The sequence below is a fragment of the Ixodes scapularis genome, unplaced genomic scaffold (assembly GCF_016920785.2).
Source record: "Ixodes scapularis isolate PalLabHiFi unplaced genomic scaffold, ASM1692078v2 PGA_scaffold0__279_contigs__length_252992795, whole genome shotgun sequence".
NCBI lineage: Eukaryota > Metazoa > Arthropoda > Arachnida > Ixodida > Ixodidae > Ixodes > Ixodes scapularis.
In genome coordinates, this window is record NW_024609835.1 from 181,801,414 (window position 1) to 181,824,891 (window position 23,478).

The 23,478-nt window shown below is 45.9% G+C and overlaps 1 protein-coding gene across 1 annotated transcript in view; it reads left to right on the forward strand.

The window, feature by feature from the left end:
* Positions 1-1,198: 1,198 nt before the first annotated feature.
* The window catches only part of LOC121837813 (alpha-tocopherol transfer protein-like), a 47,321-nt gene continuing 25,041 nt past the window's right edge, over positions 1,199-23,478 (forward strand). Inside the window, exon 1 of the mRNA XM_042293635.1 lies at positions 1,199-1,355. Coding sequence (XP_042149569.1) covers positions 1,199-1,355 — 157 coding nt within the window. The remainder of the gene's footprint in view (positions 1,356-23,478) is intronic.

Sequence of the window (23,478 nt, forward strand, 5' to 3'; positions counted from 1 at the left end):
AGGAGGGAGGCTTTCCCTGTGAGATTATTAAGGGGGTGGTAGAGGGCTTGCTAAAAAAGTTTCGTGGAGGAGGGAAGAGGGAAGAGAGGGGCAAGCCAGAAAAAAGACCAGTGGTGATACCGTATATACATAACGTTAGCCATAACATCAAAAAGGTAGGGGAAAAGCATGGCATTTCGGTTCTTCTTTCAGCTCCACAGAAATTAAGTAAGCTATGTGGGGGGTTGGAACGGGGCGACACAGGGTTGGATATTTGTCAGAAAAAGCACGCAACAAGATACGTAGGATGCAGAGTGGGGGTAGTGTACAGAATTCCTCTGTCTTGTGGGAGGGTATACGTGGGGCAGTCGGGGCGATGCGTGAACGAAAGACTGAGGGAACATGCCCTGTCATTGAGGTCAGCCCCCTCTGGCAATCTCGCAGTACATTGCAGTAGGTGTGAGTGTTTACCCTATTTAGACAACACCGTCATCTTAGCACGAAACAAAAATAGAAAGAGAAGGGAGATAGCGGAAGCGTTTTTTATTTCCGAGTGTGACGAGGGTACGTGTGTAAGTGCCCCATCGATAACCCTGTTTGAATCAGAGTTATCGTTTTTACGATCATGCATGGTGTAAGAGTAAGAATTGTGATTAGCTACGGTTGGAACTGAATCGGATGTGTGTTTTGTTGGTTTCGCGGTACGTGTAATTTTCCAATAATAAACCAGTTGCAAGTAGCGCTCTGTGGTGTGTGTCTCTCCTACTCGTCCGTCGTTTTTAGCGCTTTTAACCCCTAAACATGTTCCACCAACTAGCCCAAATCCAAACCCTTCTGCAATATCTTGTATTTCTTGACACAGCGACGTTCAACTAAAGACACCAAACACGCTCGCTGACCTTGGCTTGCGCGGCCGCTAGACGGGAGTTTCGTTAACGCGGCCGGAGAGACCTCTTCCGGAAGAACTTGCAAACATAGCGTGCACAAGCTTTAGCAATCAGCGTCCTTCCAAAAGCAAGTTGTCTGCAACGGTGTATGTTCGTGTCTGAGAACAGTCGCGCCCTCGCGCTCCAAACCGGTCGACCTTCTACGCCAAGCGGCGCCGTCACTGCGTCGTAGAATCGCGTTATCTCTTCTTTCCTTCGTAAACAATCGCTGAATTGACACGCACGAGATGCCAAAGTGAATCCAAGCGGCTTCCGCGATCGGATGCGTGAAGATGTTTGCGCCAGACAAGGAATGCATTGCTAAAGAAACAGCAAGTGCGCCAAATAGCACGTTGCCCCCGGACCTGCGACGAATTGCGGAAGAGGAGCTCGGAGAGACAGACACAGCGAGGGAAAAAGCAGTGGCTCATCTGAGGGAACTTCTGGCGGGTACGTTCGGGTGCTCTAAACGTTGATTTAATAATTTTGTATGTCACGTGCATTTTAGAATGATGGAGCGATCGACCATATGAGAAAGTGCTTCATGTAGCATAACCGCAGAGACACCTACATCTACTAGTAATGTATCAAGAATCATAACCACGGAAACATCTCGCTGTCAATAGGCATTCGCCCCTGATGCTGGTGTCCACGAGGACTTAGAATGTCCGTTATTGAGCCAGGGCGAGACTGACCAGGCAAGGTCATTCTGGCCTCCTTAGCATTTACACTTGAGGTAAGAGCAACTCGAATCTTTTAGAGGCACGGAGAAGTGTTCTTTCTGTCATGCACGCTTGTGGTCTTACTTAAAACTCGGAACCAGTAGGGTTTTTCCACGTTGGATGATTACGACGCAGGTACGAGACACACAACACCCATATTGCGAGCCTGAAAAACGAAATTTGGGGACACCGACCACTCATGTTTGAGTCAAAATAATCTCTTTAGTTACTGTGTACGTTAACTTGAAAATCAGACAACGGAGGGCCCGATGATGCTTTGATATCAAGTTCTAAAGTCTAAACAGATGCTTTTCTCGCTGTATTTTTAGCAGATCTCCATATGTGTAATGATTTTTGTCAGATAGTATCCCGTATCGCACGCAAATGCAATTCGCTTTTATAAAGCGGATTCGTTTCCTTATGCCCGCCATTGTTGCAATTGTATAGCTCTAAGGCCAGTTCTACTGGCGTCGGTGTGAAAAAAAAGGTGGGAATTCCATGTTAAAATGGGCTAAGAATAGTGCCCGAAGAAGCCGTTCCATGAGCTCGTTTAAGGCATGTTCCTCGTTTATTCTTCATCGTCAAGGGGTGTTTGCATCGTATTTTCACTTTGCATTCTCTTTTCGCCGGTTTACACCACAGATCGCGAGACATGCGACACCCCTCACACTCTAACTCCGCAAAAACAACCCTTAGCGAGGGACAATAAACGAAGAACATGCCTTCAATTACCTAAAAAAAAGTTTTTTTCGGGCTTCTATATCAGCCCATTTTAACACGGAATCCCCATCTTTTCTTCCCACCGACACCAGTGGAACTGTCCTTGGAGCTGCACTACTCCAAAAACCCCGCCATAAATGTTAACGAGTGATCGCTTACGCCAGTCGGCGCATCACAGATGTCGTACAACGCTACTATTCATCGGAGCTAAAGTGCCTAGCTCACATCTGGGCTATTCAGCACTTTCGGCCTTACATTATGGTCATCCTTTCACAGCCGTTACAGACAATTCAGAGTTACTTTGGCTTCAGTCAAAGCGAGTCCTTACGCCCAATCTTGCTCGTTCGGCTTTACTACTTTAAGGGTATCAGTTGGATATCTTTCATAGAGATGGGAAATATTACAAAAACGCCAATATTCTCTCACGCACTTCGATAACACCAGCTGAGGAACTAAACAACGAAAACGTTTAGTTTTACACCTGTGTTTAATCTTGCTAAGTCTAAAATTTCAGGCCAAAAATGTTCAAGACATTATGTCGCAACTAAGATGTCCCACTTGTCATACAGCAAAACGACGACTACGCCGCGCCTGTTGTGTTTGTCATGGGCTTTATGTGACCGCGGAACGCAAGGTTACAACCTGCCGTGCTCCACACTCTTAGAAATAAGTAGTCCTCCATAAAGTCCTATAGTATTTTATAAAGGGATGAACGCTCTTACAACCTATGTCCCTTTAGAGAGGGAAAAACTTTCGTCCCGAAAGCAGGGTAGCAAAGTGCCTCTGTCGCCCGCATCCCTGTATGGCGGCCCCGAATCGAGCAAATCGAGTTCAATAAGGCTTAAAGGGACCATGAAATTACCCTTTTTACTTTTTCCAGATAACTTTTACATTAAACCTTCAATGTTCACACAATGCCGAACAGGCATCCGTTTTCGTTTCGGTTTATTAACTTCTACACAAAAAATTAATGAAATATCGACTTTTTCTTTCTTTCCAACTGACCGGAAAACAAGCTGCCATAATTTTGACGGTCGTGACGTACTCTGGCACAGGAACCGGAACTTCTCTCGGCAGTAGGACAGTAGGAGAATGGGAGCGTTAGCGGCGGCGATTCGGGGGTGTGCCGGTATGTTTTACTGCGCTGGTAGCGCTGAAGTCACCGACGTATTTTCTGAATCGGCGCCTCTCATCGCCGCGATAGCCATGCATACATCGCAGCTGAGCGAAATTCAATTAGATATGTTGCGGGCGTGGGTGACGCGGGCCCATTGCGACGCTGGTGGAAACGGGGAAGTTTGTGTGCGCTTGGATGCTCCGTGCGGTGCTCCTTGAAACCACACTCATCCACGAGCACACACACTTGGGGGCCTGCGGAGCCGCTCCGAGCTCTTCCCGCGTTCCGCCTTCCGCCGCACCCGCTGTCGCTCCCAACTTTCGCGTCGCGTCCACCCGCCGGTCCAGTCTCGCAATACACTGACTTGACTCGGCTCGAAACCATACTTGAATAGTAATTCAATTACAGTAATTGAATTACTGTAATTTAATTACTTTTCTTGATAATTTGTAGTTAATTACTTTAGGCTAAAAGGAATTGTAATTGTAATTTAATTACTTTCTAGTCAGTAATTGCAAAATTTAAGGTACAATTACATTTACTTCTGCAAAGCTCCGCGGAGCCGATGGAACCTCCCGTGAAAGCGTCAGCGCTCGCACAAGCGGTATAGCTCTCGATGAAACACTCGCACAAAGACACGCACTCACACACACGCACAAGATAAATAGCGTTGCATAGTTTGTTGTTTTCTTGCTTACACTGCGGGCTGAGAGGCAATCCTCTTTGGAGCCTACCTCAACGGCACCGTGTTGCGCCGTCTGCCGTGCGAGCAGAAAACCCTAGCGTAAACATGCCAAAATATGAAGAGAAAATAAAATTGAGCTTCAGCTTTCAGTTGAGCTTAAAAATTTTAATTACTTATGCATTTTTTTCCTTATTTTTTTTACGTCTTTTTTTATTGCTGTCGCATATTTGTGTCTTTATATTATTTCCAAGTTTATGACTTGTTGGTTTTACTTCGGATATTATTTGCATAAGCATTTTGGAGACTGACCTCGCACCTGTGAATATTGTCACCAATGATTCGGGAGTCCCGATTCGGTTCTTATATATTTGTGAGCCATTGTAGTTTCAACTCAATGTAAATAAATTACAATACCATGATGTTTGTATGTGAATGAGGTCATATTAGCGTGTGTGGATTTTAGTTTTATAATAACATTTGTAAAATATTCGTATATGACTAATTGTCGCATTTTTATTTGCCGAGCTAACAAAAGTCTGTCAACCAAATTTTTTCTTCGGCGATCGATCTGGCGCTTTCTAGCATATGAACTAATTTATTGTTATTTATTAAAAATATGAGAACGTAGTGCTTCATTGACCCAAACTGTCAAGCTCTATCATGAATTTCACAAAAAAAGCAAAGTACAATACGTGGCATTTACGCTGCGATGCTTAAGCCTCCTCAAACATTGGGGCAAGGAATGAACAAATACGTTGCATTCTATACAACTCGTTTAAAAATATATGACCCAAGTCGGGTCGCGCTCAGAAACAAGTAATTGTAGAGTAATTGCATTAATTTTTTAGATTTAATTTGTAATTGTAATTAATTACTTTTCACGTAGTAGTAATTGTAATTGTAGTTGAACTACTTTTGAAGCCAAGCAATTGTAATAGTAATTAAATTACATTTTCAAAGTAATTTACCCATGTATGCTCGAAACCAACCAGAGGTCCTCACTTTACCATTTCCTTTCATTGTCAAAACAACAACAACAAAAAAGGAGAAACCGCCCGAGTTGGGGACGAAACATTCCGCATTACCCTCCTCGAGAGGGGACCGCGGGAATATACCGCGGTTTCTAAATAGCGGGGTCCGCGAAACAGTACAAGCCGATGGCCCCAGCTCTCCCGTTCAACCCGCGGGGCAAGGGGCGACCTACAACCGGATGCGCTCACTCGCGAAAACTCCACAATAGAGAAAAATAGTCAAATTCTGTGACAACGTGGTTCATCGAGTGGCAAGCGGTGAAACTGCAACTGTTTCGTTTTAACCACCGGACTGCAGAAACTGTAATTCGGGCACTTCGGTACACTGCAGCCTTTCGGCATAGCCATCGAGCGATCGATCACAAACAACGTAAACACTACTCGAGCAGCCAGAAAACGAAAGTCTGCTCTAAGGAGAAAGCACGACCAGGAGCAAACCCGTTCAGCAGACGACGCTCGGGGATTGACTGCACAAGCGCAGTAGGGTCTTTCTCTTGCTTGGTTTACCATACGATAGATGGCGCTTGGCGCTGAGCATTGTCAAACTCGGCAATTTCTGTCACATCTCTAATTACGCTACAAAATGTGGATCTGAATATCATTTAACAGAACTTTTAGGAAACATTCGCCGGCTATTTATTGTTTATGATCGCGGTGCTGGTGAGATAGGCTCTAACCCAATACGCCCCGCAAGTGGGCTCATTTTTGTCTTCTGCGCATGAGAAAGGAAGTAGCGGCGACGTCAGAAGGCCGAGCCCTGATTGGCTGATCGCGACCCCCTATCTCAGCGTCGTCTGCTCCTTTGCAACGTCGTCTGCTCGCAACGTCGTCTGCGTCTGTCTCACCTTTCCTGCGACTTTCGGAGCGAACTTGACTTCGCCTTTAAGAGAGGGCAGACGAAATAACTCGAGCGGTACGTTGTTTTTGTCTAACAACTAGCAGACGCGCATCAAGGAGGGAAGTCAAAGGACTCACTGGCGAGGTGTCCCGGGGCGCCGAAGTTTGTTTGCTTAGAACCGAGAGTGAGCGTGTTAGTGTCCGCAAGTTCCCTCCCAAAAACTTTTTCTCTCCATTCGTGTGCGGCGAGACTCCTCACTCTTTAACGGCGTCGGCGGGTTAGCGCAGTTAACGTCGTCTGCTTTGCGTCTGCTAGTCAAAGCGATCGCTGCTTTACCTTTCCTGCGTCTGCCGGAAATTCACCGCTTTTTTACCGGCGAGAGTCACCGTTGCCTCGGGAAACAAGGAGATAACAAGAGGAAGAGATTGACCTCTGAACCTAAAATTGAGGTCAGCGATCAAAGTATAAGACGGGAAGGGTTCACAAGGGTCGCTCGGGCATATTCCATTCAGCACGCCAGCCGGTCGTGGGCAGACGGTCGCCGAGTCGCGGAGTGCCTCCTAGGCCTAACTGCCGAGCTCGCTTGGTCGTTGTCGGTGGAATCGTGGCCGTTGGAGCTTTTCCCGGGTGTTTGTGGATCCAGCGTTCTTGTTCGTTGTGGTCTGTTTCAAGCGCTTTTTACTTTTTTCTTGCTGCTTGAAGTCGGGACGCGTGAGAAGCGCACGTAGAAAAATAAATGTCCCTTGGTCGTCGTGACCGCGACGCTGTCGGCCATGCTGATTTGATTGTAAGAAGTGCGTAAGACAGCTCCGGAGCTTTCGTAGGATTTCGTCGTAACCTGGGCAAAACTTACGAAACTTTCGTTTCGTGAATACGAATTTGTTCTCAAGTTTTGTCTTATGCATATTTTTGGCGTAAGATCGTTTTGTGAACCTGGCCTCTGGCCTCTGCACTTTCGAAAGTCGCAGGAAAGGTAAGACAGACGCAGACGACGTTGCAAGCAGACGACGTTGCAAAGGAGCAGACGACGCTCAGATAGGGGGTCGCCATCAGCCAATCCGGGCTCGGCGGTCTGACGTCACCGCTACCCCCTGCGCAAGAAGAAGACGAACTTGCCCTCCGCATAGGACACGCGGATTTGGCTGACGTGCTGCGGTTCCGCGGAAGCACCGCTGCCTTTTCTTTTTTTTCTTTTCTTTTTTCTTTTTAAACCTTTTACGACGTGCGGTGGATGAAATTCGATTTCAAAATCGTTTCATGGTCCCTTGAACCAGGACGATACGTCTATTATACGGAGCGAGAGGAGCAGCAGATAAAAGCGTAACACGAGCTTTCTGCTAACTGTATTTATTTCCAAAGCCAGCACCCCCCCCCCCCTCCCCCCGCAGGTAAAAAAAAAAAAAAAACGCGTTTCGAAAGCAGTTACTCAGTCTTCACATCGTCAGCACTGTGATGTTAAAAGGAGACAACAGATACCGAATTACTTAGCGCACTTTAGGGGTATGTTCCAAACCTTACTTGAGTAACCTGTCTCCTACGTCAGGGGGTAATACCACGTGACATCGCGAGTAAACGATTCGCGACTCAATTTTGGAACGGCCGGGGTTATCACCAGGATACAACGCGGATGGGCTTCGTCTTGGGCTACGGAAAAACGAAAGCATAGCAGGCTCGATTGTGGAAAATAGCAGACGATTTGTTTTGATTGTGGAGGAAGCACTCGAAAAGACGATGATATTAACCGCTGCAAAGTTTTTCTTTGATAGTGACGACGCGGCGGGGGAGTGGGAAGTCCTTGAGAGTTTTAAAACGAAGAAGAGGTAAGGAAACATTTCATGACAAACTTTTAAGCGGCATCTAGCGCGTTAATCGAAAAAGTATGCATGGCGTGCTTCATTGGCAACCTTGCAACGCCGACTTGGAGCTTATATTAGTTATTAAAATAAAAGCGAAACTATTCACTCTGTTGAGAGTGAATTATGCATTCACTTCCATATTATTCAATAAGCTACGTGGGACGTAAAGTAAAGAAAGGCCACATAAAAGAACATTTGGCCGTCATGCATATTTTAGTAAAATATTAATGAGCAGAACGCAAGGGCGAAAGTGAGCTAGCGTATATTTAACATGTTTTTTTTTTGTTTAAGACGTTCTCCTTCTCTTCCTTGTCGTCCTCTGTCATTGCCGAAGTTTCAGGTTTTTCACTAAAATGTTTAGTAAATTATGTTTTGCGTGTGGGCTTTATTTATTTCTTTAGCTTTAATATAATGTACTATGGAACCTCCACACTAGCTACGCTTTACGTCTAAAGGAAGACTTTGGGGAGAATCCGTTCCTTGAGTGATGTTTTGTTTTTTCTATATACACATACACAACCAACTTGTTTGTTTCGAATGAATTGTTTTTGTGTTACCAGGCTTGCATTCTATGAATCGCTGGTCACCGGGGAAAAAAAAATATTACAAATTGCACGTGTGCTATGAGTAGCTGGTTGATTATTGTCGGAGATGCAGACCAACGATAAATTGTGTATATATTGAAGCAGATTAGACACGTGAAACGAATGCACTTGTACTTTAAAAGAGATCCTACATAATATTTTTTTTTTTTTTATAATTTCAGTCGCAAAGTGGCCAAGATGTTAAAGTATGCGGAAGCTATTGCCCCCCGACAGTCTTCCGAGGACTTCAAAAGTCACTTTCGGCTCCGAAGGACATCTGTTGAGCGCCAAGTGACGTTGCTCGCCCCTCAGCTGCAAGTTCCTCGCTGACGGCCGGCCATAGACGTTACCAAGCAGACTCTGATACTCGTGTGGAGTCTTGCCAACCTGGAGTACTTCAGGTGACTTGGTAGGAACGGGTTATTTCTCAATCTTGAACAAATAAATGGATATCCCCAATTCGTTTTTGTCTATGCGGAGTGCAAGTTCGCATGCTTCTGGCAGAGGGGTTGCAATGATGTCGGAACGCCTAGCGCTTCTTGGCTGATCGAAAAAATAGTGGGTTGACCCCAAGGCATCTAGCGTTGAGATCTACCCACTATATACTTTCATGTCAAAGCCAATCAGAGCTCGGCATCGTTCTGACGTCGCCGCAACTCCTACGCAAGAAGCAGACGACTTGCTCTCCGCATAGCTATGCGGAGAGCAAGTCGTCTGAGCAGGATTTTCGTACTTAAAATTTCTGAAATGTCTGGTTGACACAAAAATTTCCGAAATGTCTGGTTGACTACAAAAATTTCTGAAATGTCTGGTTGACTACAAAAATTTCTGAAATGTCTGGTTGACACAAAAATTTCCGAAATGTCTGGTTGACTACAAAAATTTCTGAAATGTCTAGCTGTTCGGCGCCAGTTTAGGGGTCTCATCACTTTAAATTTCAAATGACAAAATACTGTATATGAGAACGAGTTCAAGGTGGTTCATTGTTATATATCATTTAGATGCTGGTTGTTTTTTTATTCTACAGGTCTGTTCGAGACCGCTTTGGACTCTCCAAGTCCACGGTGTGCACGGTAGTGCACCGAGTTGGTCTGGCTGTTTTGACTCACAGCCCGATCTTCGTGTCGTGGCCGACGGAGAAAAAGGCACTGCATATTATATCCGGCTTCGAGGCGCAAGCAGGCTTCCCTGGAGTCCTGGGAGCAATCGACGGAAGTCAAATCGTTTGCAAGGGGCTTCAGGACAAGGTTGCCCAGTCGTACATCAACCGATATGGGTTGCCATCGGTGCTCCTTCAAGCTATATATCTGCGACCACGAGGCCAGGTTCCTTCACTGCAGCGCAGGAGATCCCGGGTCCGTGCACGACGCACGCATCTACAGGCGGTCGGAGCTACCGACGATCTTGACCGCGGACAAGTTCCCCTTCGACAGCCACCTGCTCGGGAGATGGCGCGTACCCGCTGCGGCAGTCATTTTGTCCCCTACAGGAACAACGGCCGACTGACTGAGCAGCACAGAAAGTAAAACACAAAGCACGCAACATCGCGAGAGGCTATAGAGCGGGCTTTTGGGATTCTCAAACGGCGTTTCCGACGTCTTAAGCACATTGAAGCCCGCCGCCCAGAACGCATCGTCACGACGATTGTGGCAGCCTGCGTCATGCACAACGCGTGTATGGAGAGGCGGGACATCTACGACAGTCCCCTAGACACTGAGGACGACGGACCCGCAGGTGACGGAACGGACAGCGACTCCGGCGAGTCTGGTGGGTCCTTCTCGGACGAAAACGATGCACCCTCTGCGAGTCGGGACAAGGCCAGGGGCAAGGCAAGGAGAGACTTTATCATGCACAGCCTGTGAAGCCCCAGTATATGTACATAGTTCATGTTTATTCACAAGAATAGGAGACCAACCTTTTTTTTTTATTCTTTGCATATTCATCAATTTACTGTTAATAAATAATTAAAAACTAGTTGGAAGTTTCACATTTCTTTGTAATCCCGTGGTAACTCGAACATGTTAATCATTGTGCACTCACACAACGGAAATAACGTTGTAGGTGAACTCATCTTTACAGCTCTTTGCTTGCGTCAGTTAAATTCAAGATTACGCAGTTTCAAACATCATGGCTCTTCTTTCTCTCTGGCTTTCTCTGCTTTCTTGAGTTCTAGAAAATCTTTAAAGAAACAAGTAAAATCCTCGAGGGCCTTGACTTTCCTTTCTTCTAAGCCCATTTTTTTGGACAGCAATTCTTGTGCCTTCGAGAGTTTGGACTTCCTCTTGCATCCTCGGCTGCAGTCCGCCTTCGGCTCCTCTCCGGTTTCCCTGACGCTCAGACCAGCCGAGGTGCTTGCAACAGCCAGGGGGACCACCTCCGGCTTTCGCCCTAAGATTTCGTCCATATCCTCAAGGAATGGCCAATCCTTTCTGCGAGATTAATACAGAGCTGAAAGATTTCATCAAAATCTTTTTCAAGAAATATAGAAATGGAGACTTGAAATGCGTACCTGCCGTTGCCGCTCTCGGCGTTGTGGTCCTTAACACCTTTATACGTAGTTCTTTTTTTCAAATTTTTCCATTTATTGTAACACTGGTCCTCAGTGACTGGGTACCACATTTCAGTGAGGGTCTCGGCCACCCTGAAATAAATCACCACAAATATTTAGTGTATATAGCAGGGGTGGCCAAGCTGACCCGGCCTAAGAGCCGCAAACAAAACCACGAAATTTCCAACAGCCGCAGGGAGGGGGGAAGTAGGGGGGGGGGGGGGGGGGGCGGACAAACTTTTGTTTTGAGCAAGAAACGAAACTCGAACTACTTTCAATCTATCCGAGTCAAAAGCAGTCCAACTGTATGTAAGGAACCAGTAGCACAAGGCTAGCAAACCGTAATTCTTGCGATTTAAACCGCGTTCCATTTCTATTTTCTTTCTTCTTTTTTTTTTTATTGGGGGGCCGGGGGGGGGGGGGGGGGGGTTAGGATGGCGCCGCGAGCCGCACCTATACTCGCGAAGAGCCACATACGGCTCGGGAGACCGGATTGTCGAAATGAACGCTCCCCGAAAAAGTAGTCAAAATTGATATCGTGCTTTTTTATATTAAAAGCAAGCCCACCAAACCGGCGAGTTCCCTATAAGTGGCAAACATTTTGACTTTTGTAAGCATCTCTCATCTTCGGGCATGCTCGTGTGAAACGTTACGCGCTGTAGGTGTCTTGTCCCAGGAAGCAAAGACATATTTTCCTTCTCTTCGTTAAAAACATAACTAAAATAAAAATCCGTGCCACACACACACAAAAAAAAAAGAGGAGATTGCCACTACAGAGTTGTGGCACGAGCATGCATTTTCTTCATTTCACAGCGATAATACAAAATACCTGGAAATGTATCGTTTTACCCTTTCCAGAACGTCCTGGAGACAGGATCACTTTTTTTTTTCCATCTTGGCACAGCGTTCGATTAAGGCTAGTACGGCTGGTGGTGTTCATTCCTATTAGCCCCGAGAGCGAACACAAGCGTCGCTGCGGTCGCCGCGCCCTGATTGGTTGAGGCGTACCGTGACGTCAGGGCGATGACTCCGCTCCGCGATCTCGCATCGGCTCGCTTCCCAGCACTGGTTTCCTGGTTTGGCGTTGCGTGCCGCAAGCTCTTCGAGAAGCTGGACTTCGTATACCCGGTGTACAAGACGTTGAGCTAGGCCGATATTGACGTGCTTCCGTATATTTTATAAGCCTGCTTGCCCCTTTACCTTTAAAATTTGGTTACAAGTCCCCAAAGCTATCGGCGGAGGCAATTCCGCCGATGAACCTCCCCGCCCGTCCACACGACACAAGGCAATTTTTGCGAAGGATCGGTGGAGCGGTGGCGCAAGTGTTTCAGACGCTTGAATTCTGTCCCTTGCATGTTCATGATTTAGGACGATATTACATCCCGCTTTCAAGGCATTTGAAGTGGCTTTTATATCATGGGCCTTTGGGTGGTCGGCAAATTATCTTCGGACTCCGACTTTGCGCTGTTGCTCTGCATACGCTGGTTCGCAGATGTTTTAAAGGCCCTGTTTCTGATTATCTTTGAAGTGCTCATGGAACAGGGTTGTTTTACATAAATGTTGCTTCTTCGTAAATTAATTATATAGTTTATACACGTATGCAGGCATATTTCTTAGAAGATGCACAATTACTAGAAATTAGTTTGTATGGTAGCAGCAAAAACGGCCGAATTGCCCGCAATTGCCTGTATGATATGTATTGAACTGCCCAAAACATGCACAGCAATACTGCCGTAATTTGGAATGTTTATACTTTTTCCTGACATTTTTATTCCAGCCTTGGGTATTCGGAAAATGCACCTTTTAGTCTGAATTGTCATTTCCAATTAAAAGAGACACTGCTGCAGGTCTCCAAAAGCTTCCTCAGCCTCCAAACTCCCTACTGCTGGACTCTCTGACAACAGAGGAAAACAAGAGTAAAAGCAAGCATTCGAACGTCTGTCCAGTGGTAGTTATAGTACTAGTAGCACAAAATGTGGAACCCGTGAAGGGCGACAGCCTGCGTAAGAAAAGTTTCTGGTGTTTTAGCTTCAGGACAATTCGATTTAAGTAAAATCTCAATTTTAGAGCTTAACGGACTAATAACGAGCTAGACACCTTCGCTTACGTTTGTTACACATTACTTGAGGTTTGATATAAACAAGTCCACAGATATCACCCGTGTAGTCCATTGAAATACTATCCGAATCCAGCAAAGGTCAAATGCGAGCAATGTATATAATAACTGTTCCTTGTTTTTTTTTACTTTGCCCCTTCACTTGGGTTGTCTCACTTGTGATTCTCTCCCTATGGCCGACACTGTACTTAGCATGTTGCCCGAGCAGCATGCAGCTTTTCTGCTTCGGCGATTTTGTTTAAAAACAGATACAAAACACAAAATAGTATACATAACCTGCCAATTCATTCGGACATTCAGCAGCATTTATTGTGCGAGATGTAAATCTCTAGTGATGCTCCTGCAATTGTGGCCATATTTCTTTATTTTCATATACCAGCTGCGATTCATGCGTTGCCTGCCCTGTGAACCATGCTTAAAAGGTTGGTTGAAGTTTCGCCTGTAGCTACAGGCCATACCTCATTAAAGGCACATAAAAAAAAAAAAAATTTACACTTCCTACGAAAAACATGTAAAAAAATTAAATAGAAACGAGCGCGCTGACAGCTGGCGTCGTCACAGCCTCCACAGGGCGAGCGGGGCGAGCCGGGGAAAAATTCTCTCCTCGCCGTGACGTCATCCCGGTTTGCCGTGAGGGTGCGCCACGCGAACTTCTCGGGGCTAATAGTCGGTTACAAGTCAAGAAGGTAGGAGAAGCTCCTCCCACAAGCGTAATGCGCCCGTTTCAAATCTCTCCGCAGTCGAAAGAAGAGTTCACTGGAAACGCTCCTTGTTCCGCTTCAATGGGTTCCCACTTGTCTCCGATCCCACTTTTTAAGAAAGCGACCTTTGTATTCATCGGAGAGGGAACCGAGCCCCTGAAAGCAGCGTTTGTATCCATCGGGGGGGAAGCTAATCCCCGAAGGTCGTATTTGTTTCCGTCGGTGGGGGAGAACTCTAATCTCCCTCTCGTGGCTTCCGCAATGCTAAGTCAAAGTCGAAAGATAAAGCAAATATGTACAGAAAGGCAAGACCCTCCTCGCGCGTTGTCCGCGACGTCACGGAAACGGTGGGACGCTATTGGATGCGGAGGTGGCGGAGGGATATCTGATTCCCTTTGAGGGGCATTTGCCGCTACCTTCTTAATTAACCTGTAACTGACTATAGTACACCTCCTTTCTCGGCGTCAATGTTTTTGGAGGTGGCTCCACCGGCTCCACTTGGTCAGCTTCCTGTTGAACTGCATATTAAGATCAAAACTCATTTCAGTTAAACATCAAACATTTGCTTTTACTAGTTAGCGCGATCGCTGTAATTATACTCCAGGTGCCTTATACATATGCGTTCCCCGCATCATAATTTGCATCGATTACGATTTACGGAAATTTAAAATCATCTTCCACACAGTGTAGCGGTACTCAGTGAAATATGCAACTTAATTACCTTAATTTTGACGCTGAAAACCAAAAAAAAAAAAATATAGCGCAGAGAGAACTTTAAAACTGAACGTCATTTTTAAGGGTGGGAGGGGGGGGGGGGGCATGTTGACTGATCATTTACATAACATTTTCAAAGCCTTCACTGCTCACAAGCGCTATTATGCATACTCTTAAAAAAAAAAAAGACTTTCATCCCTATGGTAAAGCAGTAAACTGGGCGAATCGGTAAACGTTGAACATGATTAGAAATCGCGCACAAAGAGACAAGGACAAACGAGGAAGGAACACAGAACACAGACACGCCTGTCTGTGTTCCACTCCTCGTTTGTCCTTGTCTCTTTGCGCGCTTTTTAACCATGTTTATCATCTACTTCATCATCGTTTCATCATCACCATCTACTGTGTTCGACCCTTTTCAGCCTTTGAACGTAAGATAATAAGAACAGGTATACACCATTCCAATATTTATAAGTCCTCAGCGCCATAAACATACACCTCCTCAGCTGGCTGTTTCGGAGGCGGCCCGTCTTGCTCAGCTTCCACATGGGCTGTGTATACATTTAATACAAAATTATATTTTCTAATTCAGCTCTTCGTCCGAGTTCTGTACCATTACGTAATCATTGTCTTCAAGTGCACCAAAATTCCGTGCCCCTTAAAACTTCAAATACACCTCGGGAGAAAGGTGCGTTAATTCCGGTGCTCGATTCCACCCGGAGAAAACTGACAGTGCAACTTTCTCAGTCTAGAAAACAATAATGCATGTCCACGGCGTTGTCTGTTGCCGCGTGACAGCCTCGTCAGCGACATTTTTTCTTTTCTAGTAAAGTTATGCATCACCGAGGACACGTACACCTCTTCATCGACATTGAACCTAATCCCCGGCAGAGACTTTCTTACAATCCTGGCCCATTCAAAGCACGCCAGGAAACATTAACGGATCCCTCAGCGCTTTACCATCCGCATACGTAAACGGGCTTCGTCACATCACCGATGCAGAAAGAAAAACACCACCCTAGACGAAGAAGATGACCCAAAGCACTGCTCCTAAGCTTAACGACCCTGCTGTAGTCACCCCTGAAAAAGAGCCCGAGTAGGCCTCAAAACGTCGGGTCCCTGTATTTTTGGGGCTTGGTTGGTCGTCTCTTTTTATAACTAAATAATCTGGTCAGTGTCGAACGCCTTCAATCTCCAAAGCATGAACAGCGAGTTCACTCCAACGCTGAGAGCGGGGATGCAGAGAAGTCCGAGTGACGCTTACGTTAATTGCTACTCAGAAATATGTGCATCCCTCTTCGCGCAAGATGTACGCTGTGAATGTGTTGCACAGCTAATTCATGAGTTGCGAAGGAAATGTCGCAATAAGCGCACAAAAACGACGGTGTCATGTTCTCAGCCATTCTTGCAATCCGTCACCGAACGCAACAACGCAAACGAGCTTTGACGGCTGTTAGCGCAGAAAGCAGACGACGAGCAGATCACGTGACGTATTTACTCGATTTCATCCGACGTTAACCCCCCATTGAAGAGGGTAGCGCGAGTAATTACTCCGGAGTAAACAACCCGCTCTGACACGCGAGTTCTGACGTCATCGAGTAAGCTCGAGTAAGTTTTGAAACGCCACGGTACAAAACCTTTACTCTGGAGTCGGATCGAGTAAATTTTGGAACATAGCCTACGTCTTGCCTTTGCCATTTCTCGAGTAACAAAACTGTACATCACGGAAAAGCGGTAAACTATTCGCGAAGCCAGAGGCCTCTCTCAAAAGAGCAAATGCGAAGCAGGTCTTACGCTAACCAGAAATTATTCCAAGGCGTGAGAGAAGGCTAAATCGCTTGCCACCAGATGGCAGGGTCAAGCAGACTATTCGCAAGTACCTAGGCTAGGTGGTTCTAGGTACCGCAAAATTTATGTTCTACAAATACATTTTTATTGGCTTACGCCACCATTGACCCCGTAAGTGATGACATCACAACATGGCGTCTGGGTCCAAACAAACCGTTGTTAGGGACGTTGCTATGGACTAATGCATGGAGACTCCATATGAGGCTAGAGTATTGCTTACAAGTAAATAAATAATTTTTTGTAAGCAACCTAGCTTCTTGATCTCTAATTATGAAGATGTTCTTTTCGTCTGAGTGTCGTATTGCAACAATGAAAGCCATTTTTGAAGTATTACACTCCACTTTGCTTTGGTAGCACACGACACGATAGATTTGCTGGCCTCTGTTGCAGCGGGCGTCTTCATTGAATTGCGTGAGTAAACGAGCGACAAAAACAAGTGCATTGCCGTGGAAGTAGAAGCCTAAGCAATGTGCGTTTTTTTTTTTCTTTCTGTGAAGAACCCAGCTTAGTTCAGAGGGGTGAAAATGCCGTAAAATTAAGCCACGTCATGCAGATATTTTATAACGACGACCTAAAGTGCATTACCGGCGTACTGCAGGCCAGTATGAGAAACAAATCGTACGCCGTCAAGGTAATTCGTTTATTATTATTATTAATATTATTATTATTATTGAGGTTGTCAGGTTATTATAGAATTCCATGTCTATCGCGATTTCTCAGTAACCATTGCAGCGATGGTTACAACCTGGGACCGGACATTTCATCGAACGCCGTTTCGTCGAACGCCGTTTCATCGAAGCCGTTTTATCGAATGCCATTCCATCGAACGCCGTTTCATCGAACGCCGTTTCATCGAAGCCGTTTCATCGAAGCCGTTTCATCGAACGCCGTTTTATCGAATGCCGTCTTATCGAACGCCAGGGTGGCATTCCCGCTTCCTGAAGCTGGTCGGAGGTGCCCATCCCGGGTTCTGGAAGTTTTTGAGTTGGATCGCCGCAGAACATCAACTGACGGAAGACAAGCTGGAGGCGATGCTGAGTTCCCAAGAGCCTCCTCGCCAGGAAAGCCATAGCGGCAAGAAATGAGAAGGCCCGCCTTTTTTTACGAGAACCGACGGAGCATGGCTGTGGGTGACTTTTCGAGAGCTATTGCTCATCCTTTGAAACGGTGAATGGCTGTCGCACGAACACATGAACCCCCGAAAGTTTTCAAATAAAATTTGAAGTGACGTACTTACTTTTGACTTCATTGGGTATTAGAACTAAAAATACGTTTCGTTGTAGTTTCATAGATAGCACCTCAGCTTTAGCTAATGCAAGCTTCGGGCAGTAAAAAAGTATCAATAGAAAGACATGAGAGGCTAGGAGGCTCACATGGCTAAAGTTATTGCGCCTGCGCAAAACCTAAGTTGCCTTCTGGCCTCCATGAGTTGGAGGGCGCTCTTACCGGGAGTGTGACTTTTTATTTATTTGTTACAATAGCCTCGAGGCCCATCGGGTAATACAGAGGGGCTGGACAGATAAGTACAATGTGCGAAACAAACATAAAAATCGGTACAAATATCCTCATGGGTTACTTGCATCCAGTCTTGTACACGTTACTAAGAAAAAGTAATCGATTACAATTACTATTACTCTTGGCTAAAAAGTATTCGATTAGATTACTTGATTACTCGACGGCAAAAGTAATTGGACATTACTTAAAGAAGTAATCGTTACTTTTCCGATTACTTTTTTGTATGAAGACACATCTTTAGCGCTCATAACAATGAACTATTTCCAACCTATATTTCACATTTGCACGAGTACTGAAGGAGAAAAACTGGCTCCCTCTTCGTGGTCGTTGCACCTTCACAATGCGGACACAAGCATAGAATTCGTTTAGAGACGTTTAATGATTTGGGCGTTCGCCGTTGTGTGTGTGTGTGTGGGGGGGGGGGGGGGGGGGGGCGAGCGGAGGGTGTTCTAAAGTCGGTTACAAGTCAAGAAGGTAGGAGAAGCTCCTCCCACAAGTGTGATGCGCCCGTTTCAAATCTCTCCGCAGTCGAAAGAAGAGTTCACTGGAAACGCTTCTTGTTCCGCTTCAATGGATTCCCACTTGTCTCCGATCCCACTTTTTAAGAAAGCGACCTTTGTATTCATCGGAGAGGGAACCGAGCCCCTGAAAGCAGCCTTTGTATCCATCGGGGGGGAAGCTAATCCCCGAAGGTCGCATTTGTTTCCGTCGGTGGGGGAGAACTCTAATCTCCCTCTCGTGGCTTCCACAATGCTAAGTCTAAGTCGAAAGATAAAACAAATATGTACAGAAAGGCAAGACCCTCCTTGCGCGTTGGCCGCGACGTCACGGAAACGGTGGGACGCTATTGGATGCGAAGGTGGCGGAGGGATATCCGATTCCCTTTGAGGGGCATTTGCCGCTACCTTCTTAACCTGTAACTGACTATAGATCTTGTTAAGCTTGAGCAATGGTTGTCGCTCAAAGTTTGCGTCGCTCATTTTATTATTCACATCTTGATGAGCTCGCAGGTTATACAAAAGAGCAGCAGCTCTAGGATTTGAAACGGATCATGTGTAGTATCCATTAGCGGAAGAGATCGCCCCGACCACTTCTCAACTCGAAACATTGCTTGTCACAAAGACGACGTAGGGAAAATGGGGAAATATTTGAACTGCCTTTGTTATATTTTGCAGCCGCTTTAGGCATTCTTCGGTTCTGGTTCTCCTACGGGCCAGTAGGTACCCTAAGCAGGATTTTTTTTATATATTTTTTTATTTCTCTGTGTGTGTGTGCGTGGGGGGCTAGTTTGAACGAAGGACTTACAAAGCTGCGTTCTGCTTCCTCAAACTTCGCCCTGAGTGGCCTTTGTCACGCACTATGGCTTCCCTGGGGCGTCCCACTCCCAGTCCCAGCTCAAAAAAAAACAAAAAAAAAAACGGACATTTTACAGAAAATGTACATAGAAAGAGATTGACCTCGTTTCCTACAGCTCCGCGAAAATCTTTCTTTGTTCCGTACAAAAAAAAAAAGCAAAATTTATTTTTGTCATTTTATAAAAAAAGGCGTTGCCCGGGGGGGGGGGGGGGGGGGGGGAAGGGGAGGTCCCGTGGACAAATTGTAACAATTACAAGTAATTTTATTATTTCAAAAAGCAATCAGATTACTCTTGTGATTACTGCCTAATAAAAGTAATCAACTGATTACAAAATTACTCCAAAAAGTAATCGATTACAAGTAATTTGATTACTTGGAATGCGTACGGTACAAGTCTGCTTGCATCTAATAAATTGTAACAGCTACACGTTTGGACATTAAAAAACCTGATGATGAAATGGGTGAATGACACGAAAATGCACTCGATCCTTGCATAAAAGAGCAGCTTTCACACTTTTTATATAAAAGACATTCGACGAAACGGCCGCCAGCGATTCGATGAAACGGCGTTCGATGAAACGGCGTTCGATGAAACGTCAATTTTTTCGATGAAACGGCGTTCGACGAAACGGCGTTCGATGAAATGTCTGGGAACCGTTACAACCAGGTACGACGCACCGTCACATAGCGCGAGCCCAAAAAACCAAATTGGGGATCTCGGCCGATCGCCTGGAGTGCTTTTCTCACGGGTGCAATGCGATCTTAGCAGACGATCATCTCGATCGACGCCCGGACTTTCGATAAACCATATTTTGTATCGCACCCCACTATGAATTCTTTGAAGTTACTGAAAATCATTATATTTAGAACAAACGCAATATCAGAATATCGTCCTTATTCACACGATTCAAACGACGGCGCCGGCTTGGCCTGCCGGCCTGTGGCAGACGGCATGCTTCTTGCATTCGTCGTCTGCTGCAGGCTTCTTGAGGACCGGAAGTTGCAGTTGTAAATATTTCAGAAACAAGCGATTGCAGGCACACTTTTGTCGAAACATATATTGTTAGATCGCAAACGAGAGAGCCGAGACCAGGTCGTTCCAGATGAAAGGCTCCATTTTTAATAATCAGTCCGAGCCGATCGCGAGCACTGCGCGAGCTATGGCAGCGTGGTACGCGCCGAGCTCGCGCCATCGCCACCTACTGGCATACCGTCTTTGCCAGTATACAACATATATCACATTCGAGCTTTCTATATCTGTGATTTTTGGAAGTTTAAATCCTACTCCTGATTTTTGAACGGCCGGGTTTTCGTAGCCACATGTGTTTGTCCATAACAACGACCCTAGCAAGGGTTTGTTTGGACCCATGACGTCACACTTACGGAGTCAATTGCGCATCGGGACCTCTGGGAACCCATATTATACACGTAGGTATATACATTACGCATACCAATATAGAGCAGTGCATGGGCCCGGGCCAGCCCGGAGACCCGAGCCCGGCCCGGCCCGGCCCGCAGGCCAGGCTCGGGCCGAGTAGCACGCATTTTACCGGCTGTGACGGCCCGGGAAAACAAAACATTTTTCGGGCCGCGGCGGCCCGGGACGTGGCTGGGCAGTCGTGTGCTGCAAATTCTAAATTGTTGATAACAATTTAAGGTTTAATGTTCAGTGAAAAATACAAACGAAATGCAAAATCACTACGGCACCGTAAAAAAAAAAAAAGAGTTTTACATTCGGAAAGTTTTCACGTGGATAAAAGAGAACGTATATGATTCCACCAGTATAGTGGGAAAGTGCGGTCAAAGAAAACGAGGGCACTCCAGTCGCAGCGTACAACATGAGTGCCTTTTCCTCTGCTTTTCAAACTAAAAAAAAAAGCAGGAAAAAAACGTAAGCTTAACTTTGCACTTTGTGCAGGAGGCCTTACTATGCCACCAAGAATAAGCTAACCATGTATAATTTTATGCTTATACAGCCTTTTGAAGATGCACTAACGTGATTGTGATTATTTTTTCACAAAACCATGTAGCTAGAAAAGACCTTTGTAAAATTAATTGAACAATGAAAAGTCCAATATCTCCTCAAGAAATGCATACAGTAAATAAAAGATTGCACATTTTTTTTAATCGACATCATTTATGATTTTATCTATTTTATCGTGTCAAAAAGCTCGGTCCAAGCTTTAAAAAAAAAATCAAATATGCTCGCTTTATGCTTTAAAAGTTTTAAGTTAAAGCCTGCAAACTTTTTCGGGCTCATGTATATAATCTGTCGGGCTCGGGCCGGGCTCAGGCGTATATTTAAAAAAAAGGTTTGGCGGGCTCGGGCCGGGCTCAAGCTTCTGTCTAAAAATTATTTCGGGCCGGGGTCGGGCCCGGGCAATTTCTCTTCCGGGCCGGGTCGGGCCGAGCCTAGAAACTAAATATTCTGTCGGGCTTCGGCCGGGCCCGGGCCGGGCCTCTACCGGGCCGGATGGGACCGGGCCTAGAAATCCCGGCCCGTGCATAGCTGTATGTAACCACTAGCATCGGCTGAACATATACGTTGAGCGCGCACGCATACACGCCACATACCAAACATCAATACAACAGCACACTAACCCGATCACTACACATGTGCTCTGCGTTTCCGCCTTTTATACTGGTCGTTTTGAGGGTACGGATTTTCTTGGTAACGCAATAAGCAATGAAAAAAAAATTGCCCGCATGTCTTTTTGTTTTTTTTTCAGCAGTCTCACACCTCGGAGAGTACTTTGAACTGGATTAATCCCTTAGAAAAAAGTAAACACTGATGTCGTAATATTTTGAAAGCCAATAAATCAAGCCGCTCCAATGCGGATCTAAGCTATGTGTTGGCTTCCCCGCACGGCACGTCGTAGACAGTGTTTCTATTGGAAAAAAATTTGACTCCAACCAAAAATTAATCTCGGACCCAACGTTTTAAAACCAGTTTGGTTTCTTCTTCAGGGGTGATTGATCTCGTGCGTGGAAACAGCCTCGTCTTCTTTGGTGGTAAAAATATCTTCTAATCGCGCTTCCGCCTTGCCATCCAGTCTTTTTCTAATCATGTGTCGTAGTCCTCTCACATAAACAGATGGTAAGGTACTCATAGATCTGATTATATTTCCTGGTGTATTTTGGATGTGCCATGATTCAAGGTGATGTCTTTTTCGGAGATTGGTTTCAAATCAAGAACGGACGCGTTCGCGAAGTCTATCGGATGGTCAAAGGTGTCACAGTGCTCCGCAGGAGCACTGCGTTCTCGGTCGAATTTGCGTACATTGTTCTTCTGCTGGCCAATGGAAAGGTTATGCCAGCACAAAAACGATGTACGCAAATTCGACCGAGAACGCAGTGCTCCTGCGGTGTACTGTGACACCTTTGACCATCCGATAGTCTTCTCGAACGCGTCCGTTCTTGATGTTGAAACCAATCTCCGAAAAAGACAACATCTTGAATCATGGCACATCCAAAATACACCAGGAAATATCTACAGATCTATGAGTACCTTACCATCTGTTTATGTGAGTGGACTAGAACACGTGATTAGAAAAAAGACTGGATGGCAAGGCGGAAGCGCGATTAGAAGATATTCGTACCACCAAAAAAGACGAGGCTGCTCCCACGCACGAGATCAATCGCCCCTGAAGAAAAAACCGAACTGGTTTTGAAACGTTGAGTCTGAGTTTAATTTTTGGTTGGAGTCAAATATTTTTCCACTATCACTTGATCTGGGCCCATATCAGTTCAGTGGGGTTGAACTCACAGTGATTTGGTGGGAGCCTGCCCACAGTGCAGCCGGCCGTCTCGACAACAGTGTCCACACGATACGTTAGGTGCTGTGGCTTCACCAAGGCCACAATGTCGAGCAGCTGCTTCTTCAGCAACTTGGGGTCCCATGGAATGTTTTTATACGTCAGCCACTGTTGGATCTTGTCTTTGCGGGAAGTCCTCGTCGGCACTGCTTCCAACCGCCGTAAATGGTAAGAAGCGTTGTCGATGTGGATAACGCTTCCTGTCGGCAGTTTGTCGAGGAAACCTTCGGACCACTTCTCGAAGCGGGCACCATCCATTTCCTCGTGGTAATCGCCGGTCTTTTGTCCACGAAACACGTCCAGGCAGCCGTCGACGAAGCCTTCATCGCTGCCGATGTGGGTGACAATAAGATGCTGGCCCTTCCCTGATGGCTGCTTGAGGCCAGTCGAGAGACCACGCATGAAGG